The 16007-nt window shown below is 37.8% G+C and overlaps 1 protein-coding gene across 1 annotated transcript in view; it reads right to left on the bottom strand.

Annotated features, from left to right (window-relative positions):
- Positions 1 to 570, bottom strand: part of LOC138747620 (SRC kinase signaling inhibitor 1-like) — a 227458-nt gene extending 226888 nt beyond the window's left edge. Inside the window, exon 1 of the mRNA XM_069907008.1 lies at positions 515 to 570. Within this exon, the coding sequence (XP_069763109.1) occupies positions 515 to 563 (49 nt within the window). The 5' untranslated portion in view covers positions 564 to 570. The remainder of the gene's footprint in view (positions 1 to 514) is intronic.
- Between the last annotated feature and the right edge of the window lie 15437 nt (positions 571 to 16007).

The raw sequence follows: 16007 nt of genomic DNA, 5'->3' as shown, positions 1-16007 counted from the left end.
CTCATTATTATTAAATATTGCATGAATAATGGGTTGCTCTAACCATTACCAATGTTGTTCATTAATTTGATCATGTCCATTTACACAGGTATATACACTCACCAGACTACACCTATATAACTCCATTACATAGTTCAGACCATGACTTTATCAAGCCAAGCAGTTAACAACGTCCATTATATGCAAACTATGTTTTAAACCAAAGTGAAAATGTACTTTTCATTCCAAAGCTGAAGGAGTATTTGACAGTGTTATTGCTCATGAAAGATTTCTCTCTTCATACAAGTGAACTGATACAAAAATAATGAGAGAGCATGTCAGTGCAAGAAGACATCAAGGATTACAAGGACACAGCTTCTTATCAGCAGGCAGAAATAGCTGATTCACCAAACAGACCCAGAGTGTTCAAGATAAAAGGAATGCTGGATAGAGCAACTTTTGATTAATTTTTAGCAAATTAAATTAAACACATCATTCACAGTCAAATTACAGGGTCTGTACACTAACAACTTACATTTCCGTAGCATCTGCCTTTGAATGTGAAACATCTCTGCATGCTCCATGGCTGAATGGATTTTCAAACTGCTGAGAGCTGGGAGAGTGTTCAGATGAATCAGTAAAGGAGACAAGAAAACAGGAGGGTGAGGCAGAGGCAAGGACTTGGGGAGGAAAGAACAAAGTTGCTGAAAAGAATAGGCAATAGGGGACAAAAGAGGAGAAGGAGTGCAATGATAGCAGACAATAACACTCTGGGGGATGAGGGAGTAGGTTACTTAATGCAAGAAAACAGGGAACTTTGAACAGCCATTTTCCACCCAGTTACTCTATTCCCTCCTCACTTTCAACAAACCAGTCTTCCAGTTGAAGGACATATCCCTGGGAGCTCTTCACATGACCCTATGCCTCCAACCTTCACATTCCACCTATTGGTCATTCAATATGTCAATCATCCTGCTGCCCCAGCTTCTTGTACCAATCAGAGAGCCACACACTGATCAACACTCATTGGCTATTTCTTGACTATCTGCCAAACAGCTGATTCCTTTCTCCCATATTCATTATTTTTATAATTATTAATAATATTCAAAACATTTTACACAAAAAAATCATGGGTGCTTTTTGCTCCTTGAATTGTTCATTGCATTCTTAGAAACTAGAGCAGGTTAGGAGGAGTGGCACTGGTCCTTTTAAATTTAGGCATACAGCATGGTAATGGGCCATTTCGACTCACGAGCCTGTGCCGCCCAATTACACCCAATTGACTTACAACCCCCCAGTACATGTTGAAAGGTGGGAGGAAACCAAAGCACCCGGAGGAAACTCACACAGACATGGGGAGAACATACAAACTCCTTACAGACAGCGCAGGATTCGAATCCTGGTGCCGATCACTGGCGCTGTGATAGCATTGCGCTAACTGCTGCACCAACCGTGCTGCCCTTATATCTGGGGGTAAAAGCTGGTTAGGGTGGAATTGGGTTTGAACTATATTGATTAGGAAGGACCACAGTCTAGAGCAGCCATTCTTAACCTTTATTTTGCTTTGGCCCCCTTCGCTGTGAAGCAGTCAGGTTTAGTTGGCTTCTTCCATACTTCTCTCCTATCGACTACATAAAAACATTTTAAAATATTTTATGATTTCAGTCCTTATCCTACCTTAAAGGTGCTGTGGCCACAGGTGGGGATGGGTTGGGGGTAGTGTGGGGACTCTCATGGCCCTCAATGAGAATTCCATCTCCGGGCATTGATGGGCTGGGACTGAGGAAAAACCCCTCCAACAAAAGGGGAGGGAGTAACGACAAGGTGCCCCAGTGGTGGCAATGGTGCTAAATAGAAATGAATGCAACAATGTCCAGCGATGGAAATGCATGGATATGAAACTGAGACTTCGAACAGTTTTCTGTTGGTTGTGAACAAAGTCTATATTTGGTTAAAAAAAAATCATTTCTTTTCCATCATTTACATTATTGAGCAGCTTGTGGGATCCAATGGTGGATGTGCGACTGCGGGAGCGCTGGAGGCAAATCCACACACCCTCAGTGACTCTGAAGGGAACTCTCTTTTGCTTCTCTTTTCCCGACTGTATGAGGCACTGGGCAATTTCTGCTGATGATGAATCTTTGTCTGCCTTACAGTTGACTAAAGGAAATTTCATGCAATATTACATGTTTGGTTTTGTTACATGAACATAAAAGAATCTTGAATCATTGGGGCTGCATGGTTGGCATAGCGTTTAGTGCAATGCTTTTATAGCACCAGCGATCGGGACCAGGGTTCGAATCCCTGCAATGTCAGTAAGGAGTTTGTACGCTCTTCCTGTGTCTGCATGGGTTTTTCCCGGGGGCTCTGGTTTCCTCCCACTGTTCAAAATGCACCAGGGGAGTAGGTTAATTGGGTGTGAATTGGGTGGCGCGGACTCATAGGCCGAAATGACCTGTTACCATGCTGTCAGTCTAAATTTTTTTAAAAAATTAACTTAAATTGAAATCTAAATTTTAAAATGTGAGTTCCTGGGTCTGCAGGTTCCAGCTGGGAGCTTAGCCATCCACATTTAGTAGAATTACCTCCAGGTGTATGCTCCCTCTGCTGGACACCTAGTGCAATCACATTTTGATGCCAATATTCTGGAAAGTCACCGTCGGAACAATGGAAAGGAGAATTACATTTAGGCCACTGGCCCTCATCTACCATACGATCATGGACTGGTATGGAAACACCAATACTGCTGAGCATAAAGCCCTCCAAAAGGTAGTGGACACAGCCCAGGACATCACAGGCAAAATCCTCCCCACTTTTTTGATTGTTTTTATTCTCTCTGTATTGCACAGTCATTTTTTTTACACTTGTATTTGTTTACATTTCTTTATTTGTTTACATGTGTACATTGCATTTTTTTTTGCACTACCAATAAGTGGTAATTCTGCCTCACCCACAGGAAAAAGAATCTCAGGGTTGTCTGTGATATTATGTATGTACTCTGACAATCTGAAATCTAATCTAAATCTAATCTAATGGGCTGAAATGTCTTCGATCTGAGACCTAATTCCAAATATCCCTTATCACCTTGTGTTTTTTCAAATTCTATCCATTTTAATTTACATTTTCCAACTGACCCAGCTTTGTGTGTGAATGCTCTGTCTTCAGGCCACACATTTGGCCCAACAGATTCATGCTGATAACAGTGCCCCTAGACAAGGCCTCTACTGCCTCACCATGACCAGTATTCACAGTCCCCTCTTATCCTGCTTGCCTCTCTTGGCCATTATATCCTGCTTGCCTCTCTTGGCCATTTGTCTCAGCTCATGGGAGACAGTCCAAGTTCAAATTCACTTTTATTGTCATGTGCATCGAGATGAAGTGGTAGAGGTTGCTTTGAGAGCAGATTAGTAGACAACTCATACATAGCACAACAATTAAGACAAGCTACAAAGATGCAGGATTACAGAGAGACCAGTTGATAAGGAGCAAAAGCAGTTTTTCTGGTGTGAGGTTCATTCAGGAGCCTGACAGCAACAGCAAAGAAACTTCCTTGAATCTGATGGCACATGATCTCATATTCATGGATCTTCTTTGGGGTTGGAAGGAGGATTGAAGAGAGTGTGTCCTGGATGGGATGAGTCTTGTAATATGTTGACTGCTTTCCCAAGGTAGTATAAGTAATAAATGGAGTTGCTGGAGGAGAGGGGGTGTTTGTGTGATGGTCCAGGTCACATTCACAACCCACTGCAGGTCACTTCCCACCAATCTCTGGGTGAAGAAGATTTTCCTGAATTTGAGCCAAAGGTAAAATGAGGAGAATTGTTCGAATACAGGTGTGGCCATAGTTTCAAGATTAAGGGCCAGTCTTTGAAAACTGATTTAAATCAGTCCCCATGGCTGGGATCAAGAGCAATTGGGAATGAGATTTGAACATAACATTTTCAGGTGAAGATTGGTTCTCTACTCACAGATTGATTAATAATTCCTCATTCTGTTCAAGACACTAGTTATTACAATTTAAGGTGGGACACAGAACTCATACGTCCAAACTTAAATCATCCTGCTTTTATGCAGCTATTGATCCACTATGTGAGCTGTAAAATTTTTGAAGTTTCTCTGATCCATATGTTTTTGGAGCCCCCAAATTTAGAGAGATTCTGGAATGAGAAAACTTTATCAACGATTATTAAGATTAATTTGGAAGCTTGTCCATTAATTGCTTTGTTTTATTTTTCTTGTGATCCAGATAAACTGAAATCAATGTCTTAGGAAAAAGTTTTAGCTTTTACCACGTTGATAGTCAAATGAGCAATCTTACTGAAATGGAAAGATATGGAGTGGTTCTATGACATAATGTTCTTTTTAAGTTTGGAGAAAATAAGATATAATATTAAAGATAGAAAGTTTCAATTTATGAAATAGCTGGGCTCATTCTTGGAATTATTTTTATAATTGGAAGAAGTAACAATTACTGTATGTTCTGGTGGTTCATTGCCTGTTCTCTGTGGGTCACCAGTGGTTCCACATTATTGATTTCTTTTTTGTTAACTCAAAAGGTAACCTTGATTAGAGGGAGGGGTTAGATTAGAGTTAGTTTTAGTTTTTAGCTTTTTTTTCCTTTATTTTATTCGTTATTTCAATAAACAGGTTTTACATGATCACATAGATCATTTCAATTAAATGTTTTTAATATATTATAAGCAATTTATCTACTTTTTATCATTGCTTTCATTTTATGCATGTTTACTTGTGTACAAATGAATTATTATGTAATAGTCAATTCTGTATTTATGCTTATATATTAAACCCAATAAAAATATTTTTAAAAGAAAGAAAACTGAGGCAGGTGGAAATATCTCCTTGCAGAGGGCAGTGAATCTCTCCAATTCTCTACTGTATAGAAGTTGTTAAAGAGAAGGGAGATATTTTTAAGAAAGATTGGGAGATTGAGGACTACAGGGATCTGGAACAAAGGAAGAATTGTGTTCCTGAGATCATATCGAATGGTGAGACAGGCTCAAGTGGCAGATGGCCCACTCCTTTCTCTTTTGAACATTTTATTTATCACTTGTATCAATGACAATTATTCAATTATATATAAATAGTACATTACAATACTATTCAATACTTCTTCTTTGGCTTGGCTTCATGAACAAAGATTTATGGAGGGGTCACCACGTCGTTGGTGACTGACAGGTCCGATGCAGGACAGGCAGACACGGTTGCAGCGGTTGCAAGGGAAAATTGGTGGGTTGGGGGTTGGGTGTTGGGTTTTTCCTCCTTTGTCTTTTGTCAGTGAGGTGGGGTCTGCGGTCTCCTTCAAAGGAGGTTGCTGCCCACCAAACTGTGAGGCGCCAAGATGCACGGTTGGAGGCGATATCAGCCCATTGGCGGTGGTCAATGTGGCAGGCACCAAGAGATTTCTTTAGGCAGTCCTTGTACCTCTTCTTTGGTGCACCTCTGTCTCGGTGGCCAGTGGAGAGCTCGTCATAGAACACGATCTTGGGAAGGCGATGGTCCTCCATTCGGGAGACATGACCCACCCAGCGCAGTTGGGTCTTCAGCAGCATGGATTCGATGCTTGCGGACCCTGCCAGCTCGAGTACTTCGATGTTGGTGATGAAGTCACTCCAATGAATGTTGAGGATGGAGCGGAGTCAGCGCAGATGGAAGCGTTCTAGGAGCCATAGGTGATGCCGGTAGAAGACCCATGATTCGGAGCCGAACAGGAGCGTGGGTATGACAACGGCTCTGTACACGCTGATCTTTGTGTGTTTCTTCAGGTGGTTGTTTTTCCAGACTCTTTTGTGTAGTCTTCCAAAGGTGCTATTTGCCTTGGCGAGTCTGTTGTCTATCTCTTTGTCGATCCTTGCATCAGATGAAGTGGTACAGCCGAGGTAGGTAAACTCTACATCACCTTTGTTGACCTCACCAAAGCCTTTGACACCGTGAGCAGGAAAGGGCTTTGGCAAATACTAGAGCGCCTCGGATGCCCCCCCCCCAAGTTCCTCAACATGGTTATCCAACTGCATGAAAACCAACAAAGTCAGGTCAGATACAGCAATGAGCTCTCCGAACCCTTCTCCATTGACAACGGCGTGAAGCAAGGCTGCGTCCTCGCACCAACCTTCTTTACCATCTTCTTCAGCATGATGCTGAAACAAGCCATGAAAGACCTCAACAATGAAGACGCTGTTTACATCCGGTACCGCACGGATGGCAGTCTCTTCAATCTGAGGCGCCTGCAAGCTCACACCAAGACACAAGAGAAACTTGTCCGTGAACTACTCTTTGCAGACGATGCCGCTTTAGTTGCCCATTCAGAGCCAGCTCTCCAGCGCATGACATCCTGTTTTGTGGAAACTGCCAAAATGTTTGGCCTGGAAGTCAGCCTGAAGAAAACTGAGGTCCTCCATCAGCCAGCTCCCCACCATGACTACCAGCCCCCCCACATCTCCATCGGGCACACAGAACTCGAAACGGTCAACCAGTATTCAATACAAGATTATACAAAATGACACAAAAACATTGTATTTTTCACCCCCACTCCCCTCCTTCCCCAAGAAAGAAAAGAGAAAGAAAGAAAGCACCTAAACTATATATTAATCACTATCCATATTTTCCTAACATAATTTTGTATTTTCTAATTATTAATTGAGAGGAGTGGGTGATGTGGATGGAGTTTTGTTAACGAATTCCATATATGGTTCCCAAATCTTATAAAAATTCCCTATCGAATTTCCTTAAACTATAAGTATTTTTTCTAATGGTATATAATTTTGTATTTCCATGTTCCATCTGTCCATCATTATAAAATTTTCTCTTTTCCACCTCACTGCTACACATTTTTTTGCTACCACTACAGGTATACTCCAAAAATTGTACTTGATATTTATCTAACTTCAATTTTATATCTGCTTCATATATATCACCAAGTGAAAATATACTTGGGTCTTTTTGTATTTTTATCTTCATAATTTGTCCTAATAAAATGCTCAAATCTTTCCAAATGTTTTCCATTTTAACTCAGAACCCTATTTCCTTATTACATCTAAAACATTTAACAGAATAATTTGAGTTAAGTCTATTTAATTTATATCGAGTATACTATAATTGATGTAAAAAAATTATACTGTACCATTTGATATCTAACATTAATTGCATTTGATACACTCTTTTGACCAAACTTCTTCTTTAATTTGCATATTTAGATTTTTTTCCCCATCTTTGTTTTGATTTATATAATTTTTCCCATAGTATCTTGTAATTTTATATACATATTAAGAATAAATTTCTTAATAAAAGTATCTGTAATTAAATATTCAAATTGATTTAGTTCTGGGAGTCTTAGATTGGCACCTAATTTCCCTTTTAAATATGATTTGTTGATAATAGGAAAAAATTCTATTATTATGTATTTCACATTTCTCTTCCATTTGTTCAAAAGTCATAAAGAAGGAACCTAAAAAACAATCTTTTATCCTCTGTAACCTTTACTGAACTAAGTATAAAATAAATAATTATTCAAAGTAAAAGGAATAAGTTGGTTTTGTTTCAACATCATCTTAGGCACTTGATAATTTTTAATTCCTCTTTCCATAGAGATTCCATTCCATGCCTTAAGCAAAGGCTTTAAATTTGGTACTTCTGTCTTCTTTTTCATGACTCTTGTTATATTTATACAAAAAAATGCTTTGAATTAATTTTTCCTATTTTATTTGTTTTAATCTGGACCCACGCTTTTTTTTTTTCTCCATTTTGATAACAGGAGGACAAGAATCTTAAATGAGCTGCTTTATAATAATTTTTTAAATTTGGTAATCTTAATCTTCCTTGTTCAAATTTCCAAGTTAGTTTTTCCAAGACTACTCTTGGCATTTTATCTCTCCAAATAAATTTCCTTGTATTTTTATTTAGTTCTTGGAAAAAAACTTCTCTGGTATAGGAATGGGTAATGATTGAAATAAATAATGTATACTTGGAAAAATATTAATCTTAATACAATTTACTCATCCTATTAAAGTTTTTGGCAGATCTTTCCATTTTTTAAAATCATCCTCAATTTTTTTAACAGTGGTAAATAATTCAATTTAAATTAATTATTTAAATTTCTATCTATTTTTATTCCTAAATATTTAATTGTTTCTTTTTGCCACTTAAATTTTGCCAGTTTTTTTACTTTGTGTACAATCCATATCAACCATCACTTCACTCTTATCAACATTTACTTTATAACCTGATACTAAACCATATTCTGCGAATCTCACATTTAATTTGCACAATGATTTCTGGTTTTGTTAAATAAACTAATTTTATGTTCTTTATTATCTATCTCAAAACCTTTAATCTCATTGTCTCTTCTAATTATTTCTGCCAAAGGTTCTAAAGCTAAAGCAAATAAAAATGGTGATAATGGGCCTAGATAATCTTTCTACTGCTGGTTTCTTTTCTTTTTATGCAACACTCAATAAACTCATAAATTTAATTATATTATCTACAGATCTTCTATTTTTAATAAAACCAGTTTGATCTATATTTATTAATTTTGGTAAAAATTTAGTTAATCTATTAGCTAATAGTTTACATACAATTTTATAATCTGTATTTAATAATGATTTATAGTCTATAGGAAGAAGGTTGTAAAGGATCTTTTCCTTTTTGGAATAACTGTTATTAATATTGTTTTAAAAGATTCTGGAAGATCATGTGACTCTCTCATTTGATCTAATACTCTCATTAATACAGGAGTTCACATTTCCTTAAATTCTTTATAAAGCTCCAGAGGGAAACCATCATCTCCCGGGGTTTTATTGATTTGTAATGACATCAGAATCTCATACACTTCTATCTCAGAAAAAAGATTAGATAAAAACTCTAATGTTTTGTCCATATTTAACATGGGTAATTTAATTTGTAATAAATATTTCTCTTTCAGATATTCTGATAGATATAATTTTTTTATAAAAATTCCTAAAATTATCATTTATTTCTTGCAATTTATAGATGATTTGATGAGTTTCCTTCTTTGTTGCAATTATTGTTCTTGATACTTGTTCAGCTTTTAATTGCCATGCTCATAATTTATGAGCTCTTTCACCTCATTCATAATACTTCTGTCTCTTTCTACCTTGTAAGTATGTATTGTATTAAATCTTAATTTTTTTGATTCCAATAATCTTTTTTTGGATATATAATTCTTTCTCTAAATTTAATATTTCCTTTTCCAGTTGGTCTACCTCTTTCATATGTTCTTTCTTTATCTTAGATGTATAACCTTTTATTTGACCTCTTAAATATGCCTTCATAGAATCCAATATAATAAATTTGTACATTACTAAGTTTTCATTAGTTTCTATAAAATATTTTGTTTCATAAAATCACAAAAATCTTTTCTATTTAATAATATTGTATTAAATCTCCCATCTATAATATATATTTTGTTCTTCCTCCAATGCCATTGACAAAATTAAAAGTGAATGATCTGATAAAACTCTCACTTGATATTCAACCTTTCGAACTCTACTTTGTATCTGTGCAGAGATGATAAACATATCTATACATGAATATGTTTTGTGTCTAAAAAGAATAGTCTCTATCACTTGGATGAGTTCTTCTCCAAATATCTCTAAGTCCCATATCTTTCATTAAACCTGTTGCAATCTTAACTACTTTACTTTTTATAATTTTACCCCTGGATCTATCTAATTTTGGATTAAATGTAAAATTAAAATCTTCCCCTACTAATATTTGTCCTTTTGCACTTGCTAATTGCATAAATACATCTTGTATAAATTCTCTATCATCTACATTTGGTGCATACACATTCAATAAAGTTCAATATTCTGAATAAATTTGACAATTAACCATTACATTACCTTCCTACTGTATCTATAGTTGTATCTAATATTTTAACTGGTAAATTTTTACGTATTAACATTGCCACACCTCTAGCTTTTGAATTAAATGAAGATGCCAATACCAATCACTTTTCAAGTTTTTATGCTCTTTTTCTGTCAAATTAGTTTCTTGTTAAAAAAAATCTATATCTACTTTCATTTTTTCATATACATTAATATTTTTTCCATTTTATTGTATTCTGTATTCCATTAATATTGATACTAGTAACATTCAATTTCCCTGCCATCAAGTACCTTTATAAAATGTCCCACTCTCATAGTATTAACAACATATTTCATAATATTCTTGATTAATCTAGGTGTACAATAGAAAAGGGAAAGAAAAAAAGTGAAGAATTTACCCCCCCCCCCCCCCATGGCACATGATGTTTTTAAATCTTTAAAACCCTGATCTATATGGGATGTGGTTGAAACCACATCTGTCCACATGATTCCGTAAGTCAGCTCCATTTTCCCAACTAACTCACTTGAAATGCAATACAGTCCTGTGTTACATTATGGCTATACATTCTTATTCTTCCATAACTCTTTTAAACATATATAGATCACTTATAGGTTAAAACCCCCATTAAAGTCAAAATTTTCAGCTACATCTTAACTCATTCAGTTAGATTCCTTTCAAGTGTCAACATTCACCTATCTCTCTTTTTCTGGCAATGAATCAGTATACATCTTTGCCTCATTAGGCTCCGTTAAAAAAAAACAGTTTTTTCCCATCAGGAACAAAAACTTTCAAAATTGTCCAATACCTCTAAACAAAGGCATAACCTTTTTTCCATAATACATTTTTAACGGCATTAAATTATTTTCTCTTTTTTTAACGTCAAAACTTTTATCAGGGTAAAAGAAAATCTTATTCCCATTATAAATCAAAGGGGACTGTCTTCCTTTTGCTTCTTTAGCTGCCGGTTCCAAGATCTTCTCTCTTACTTCATAATGGAGAAATTTAACCAATATCGGACGAGGTCTCTGATCTGGTGGTGGCTTTGATCTCTATGTGCTCCCTCAATCTCAATTTATCCTTGAAATTCAGTTACTCCCAGATTCTGGAATCCAACACTGTAAAAACTTCTTAATTTCCTGTCCTTCATCACCTTCTTTAAGTCTAACAATCTTTGTTATTCCTTCTGCTAAAATGTCGATTTTTTGCATTAATTGATCTTTGGTTGCAGCCGCTTCTACTTGTACCTTCTTCATTTGTTCCTTAATGCCTTGAATTTCAAATTTATTTCCTTTAATTTTTTTCATCCAGAACTTCAAATCTTTTGTCCACCTGCTGCATCATTTTTTCCCACTTTCCTTGTAGAATTCTTGTTTTCAGCTATACTCTCTCCACATTTTTTAACTTCTTCCATTAATAACATGATAGATTGCTGGACATTATCCCTGTAACTTTTCATATCAGCTGTAGAAATAAATGACTCTTTCATTTTCTTCATCATTCTAACCACAAAACCTTCATTTTCTTCCTCATTCTAACCACAAAACCTTGTTCAGAACATATTTCTTGCATTTCTTCTTGTCCACTGGAGTTGGAAGCCTTGAGTCTTTTCACAAAATTGCCTCCTTTTTTTGTATTCTGTGCATGCGCGAGGAGTTGCGCACGCGCAGAGTCACTTCTTAACCCGTAGCAGGCAGCTATTGTCAGGAGAGACCCTGCACAGCAGTGTCCAAGGTCTCTCGGCTCCCAGCTTATCTCTCCTGGGCTGTACTTTCCGAACAGCTCCTGGATCCTTCTTCAAGAATCCTCGGTTTCTTGAATTACTACAGCTGGATTTTCTTTATCTGGTGACATTTTAAATAGTTCTTTAAATCTTCAGACAGTTCTATTTTTCTGAACTTATTCCAACTTTTTTTGACTCTTTCTTTTCAACTTTTTCGAGGAGAGTAGGGATTTGCAGTCTAACCCCACGACATCACATGGCACACCCTCTCCCCCCTCCCTGCCCACTCCTCTTCTTGTGTGATTATCGCAACACACTTCGCACTGGAACTTCCAAAAACAACTGACTGAAGGGGATGACTTTGGAAGACAGATCCATAAAAAAACTAGGGGCAGATTGATTCAACATTAGAGTTCCCTGACGAGAGCCCCAGTGCTGGGAGAGTACTCTCTGTATTGTAAGTTTAAGGCAAACAAGCCAGGAAGAACAACATCTGCTGGGAGGTGATAAGGTACAAAGTGAGAATTTAGATTTCTGCATGGCTAACAGCATGACCAACACAACTTGGGCTATTGCTGATATGCCACGGATAACTCCAAGAAAGGATAGATAATCAGGGTTCATGTATTATTTGTTCAAATTGATTCTTTTCCCCATACATTGGTAAAATCTTTAGTTTGACCCCAGATTCCACTGAGGGCTATGAAAAATCATTTTTCCCTTGCTCCTTATTTTTTTTCATTGATTGCAGAATCACAACTTAGATGTCCTGGCAACAAGCAGAAAACCCTGTAGTGCAGCCGTTCACTAACTGGCTTCCCAGTACTTTAGAATTGCTAACCCAAGGGTTGGAGGTGTTGCCAGGAACATCATCGCATGACTGACCACCTTAGAACCCTCCGCAAACCCCCCCCCCCCCACATTTCCAATGCTCATAATTAATTACAAAAATTGCTCAAGTCCATGGCTTGGCACCTTTCATCTGCATTTTTGTGCCTGGACTCATTGTAACACTACACCATTGTTGCACTACCTGCTCTATGAGTTGTCTGGATAGCATGCGTACAAACATTTTTTACTGTGTATCAGTACATGTGACAATAAAATCAATTACATTCAAATAGAGAGTTAATCTTTAATTCCTGGAGACATCTGAGCATTTCTCCAATGTTGGCAACCACACAGAAACTTATCGTGGCAAACCTCGGTAGAATTAGCTAGTGGCGACTAATCCCACCATTCCACCAATGATGTAGCTTCCAATACCAACTTGTGATGGAGGAGTGAAGCTGGCAGGGTTGGTGGTGGTGGGGGGGGGGCGCGAGTGAGGGGGAATGGTTTACAATCGTCCATCTAATCTTGCTGCTGGACAGCCCTCTTTGTTACCAATCCCAATGGACCTTCTCACAATCTCGCTTATTTCCCTGATCGGCAGGTGAGCTTGAGGCAACTGGCAGTCAGGGGTTGACCTGCCATCAGTGTTAAGATGAGTTCAAGCTTCAGGTTCCATTTGTGTTTGGGGATCCAGCTGAAGTTTTAGAGGTAGACTTTATTCTATTAAACCAGGTTTAACATTTCCACAGCTAAGTCTCTGTACTGAGTTCACTGGAAGGTACTGAAAGGTATTAATTCTACTACAGATATAACTCAGGATGGCCATGTCATCATCAAGGGTTATAGAGAAAAGGTCATATGTTGTGGGTTAAAGGGGAAATGTCACCTATTGCAAGGACAAAGCCAAGTTAACCATTCAATTAGTTTCGGTTCTAACTCAGACAGAACCCCTGCAACTGGGAGAGGGAAAATATTAGACTGAAGTTGTCATCATTGTAAATGAAAATGGGATTTCTGACTGCATTGATCATGAAGATGACTTGCATCAATGCTATCTGAACAGAACTAGGAGCAGGAGTTGGCTTGCTGCCCCGTCACACCTACTCTTCCATTCAACAAGATCATGGCTGATCCTGCTGTTGACTCAGCTCCATAATTCTTAGTTACCTTAGACTCCAAAATTCAATGTGTTTCAAATACATTCCATGATGTGGCCTCGACTGTTCCTTGGGCACAGAATTCCAGAGATTCACCACTCTCTGAGAGAAGCAGTTCCTCCTATCTCTGTCTTAAATTTACTCCCTGAATGTTGAGGTCATGTCTCCTAGTTCAAGGCTCACCTATCAGTGGAAACAACCTCCTTGCTTCTAGCTGATCTATTCCTTTCGACATTTGATATGTTTCTGTACGATCCCTCATTATCTTCTTAACTTTAAATTGCAAGTGATTGCAGCATGCTGATGTGCCAAAGGACGTGGGAGTTCTTGTGCATGAATCACAAAAGGTTGGTTTGCAGGTGCAGCAGGTAATCAAGAAGGCAAATGAAATGTTGGCCTTCATTATTCAAAGGATTGAATTTAGCAGCAGGGAGGTTATGCTGCAAATGTACAAGGTACTAGTGAGGCCGTATCTGGAGTACCATGGACAGTTCTGGTCTCCTAACTTAAGGAAGGATGTACTGGCTTTGGAGGTGGTGCAGAGGAGGTTCACCAGGTTGATTCCAGAGATGAGGGGGTTATCCTATGAGGAAAGATTGTCATCTGGGATTTTACTCTGTTGAATATAGAAGAATGAGAGGGGATCTTACAGAAATGTATAAAATTATGAAAGGCATAGAGGTAGGTAAGTGATTCTCATTGGTGGGGGAGACAAGAACTAGGGGACATAGTCTCAAGATCCATGGATGAGGAGGAACTGCTTTTCCCAAAGGGTGGTGAATCTATGAAGCAGTGGAGGTTACCTCAGTGAATACACTCAAGACAATCTTGGATAGATTTTTACAAAGTAGGGGAATTAAGGGATATGGGGAAAAAGCAGATCGGTGGAGATGAGCCGGTCATCAGATCAGCCATAATCTCATTGAATGGCAGAGTCGGCTCGATGGCCCGGATGGCCGACTCCTGCTCCTATTTCTTATGTTCTTGTGTTCAAAGGGAACAGTCCCTGTCTACTTTGTGACTTAGAATCATGTTCAAAATCCACCTTGTCAGCTAAAGTATTCAGACAAAGTTAATTAAATAAGTATAGATTTTTTTTTAAAATGACAACTTTGCATCACAAAACTACAAATTGGTGAAAATTAGTTAATTTGTTCATGTCATGTCCTTTAAGGAAGGAAGTTTGTCAACAAACTTGGGTTTGCCATATGTGACTCCTGACCCACAGTAAGGCGGAGAACATTTATCAACGCTGTGAAAGATACCAATAAAACCATTTACATCAAGGAATGGCTTTAAACGCTGGCTGGGTCGGTGACACCCAGAGCCTGCCAACAACACCCAACCTGAGAGACCAATGGCCACCCCAGTTACGAAGCCTCAATGTCCAACACATCTGTGGCTCAGGTTCTAGCTGAAGAATGGGTGCTTTGTGAAGCTTCCTCCAAGCCTGTTGGATGTTTAAGGTTTTCCCACTTATGAATATGTTGTTATGAACCACAATTCAATGCTTGATGGAGCAGTGGAAGCAGATTCAATCACATTTAATTTGAAAGGGAATTACGGCAGTAGTTGTAAAGGTAAAATGAGCTGGGCTTCGGGAAGTCTGTGGGGGTGGCTCATGGGATGTAATTCCTCATTCACAGCTGTAACATCCTAAATTATCTGCTAGGGAGCCCAGTGATTGTTTAATAGGTTTGATAGCTAAGTGTCTAATCGTATATCAGACCTGCTTACACCAAAACATAATTTAGTTCCAGTACACCATTGATCACTCAGAGACCTTCTTGTGTAAAAAATTGATGGGAATTTAGTTACATCTCAGTGACGTTTGGAACATTTTAAGATGCTATAAAACCTGATGCATCAATGCCAGCTGCAAACAAATACTTAGCAATGGCAAAGTCATGAATGTGATTTATATTCTGCCTCAATAAATGTTTATCCAATTAGAAACACAATTTGAATTTGGTGCAATGGGACCTTATCAGGTTGGTGATGTTAGAGAGGAAATTCTGCCCTGACAAATTCCCCAAACCCAATAACTTACTCCTCAACTGGTACTTAGATTAGATTTGGATTTAGATCACATACAACCCTGAGATTCCTTTTATTTAATTTTCTCCTACTGCAGATAGATAATTCTTCCTTCCCAGTTGATCCCATCATATGTAGGATCACCCTGACCTCTGATGAGCTCTGTTACATATCTGATTTTTTTTTAAATTTTTCACACTATGAACCATATCAATCAAAATACACACAAACATTTCCATCTTGAATATACACAGTGGCATTTTCTCCCCTTTTTCTCCCCTCCCTCCTTCCCACCCCCTCCAAACCCATTAAACATTCAACATATACTATACAATAAAACCATTAAACAATGTCATCACACAATGAAAATAAACAAGAAAATTGTGTCATCTACTTTTACACACTGGATCAGGTCATTT

This window comes from Narcine bancroftii, chromosome 12, assembly GCF_036971445.1.
Source record: "Narcine bancroftii isolate sNarBan1 chromosome 12, sNarBan1.hap1, whole genome shotgun sequence".
Taxonomy (NCBI): Eukaryota; Metazoa; Chordata; class Chondrichthyes; order Torpediniformes; family Narcinidae; genus Narcine; species Narcine bancroftii.
The sequence above is the reverse complement of the archived record's forward strand: the minus strand, read 5'-3'. Positions and strand labels throughout refer to the sequence as shown.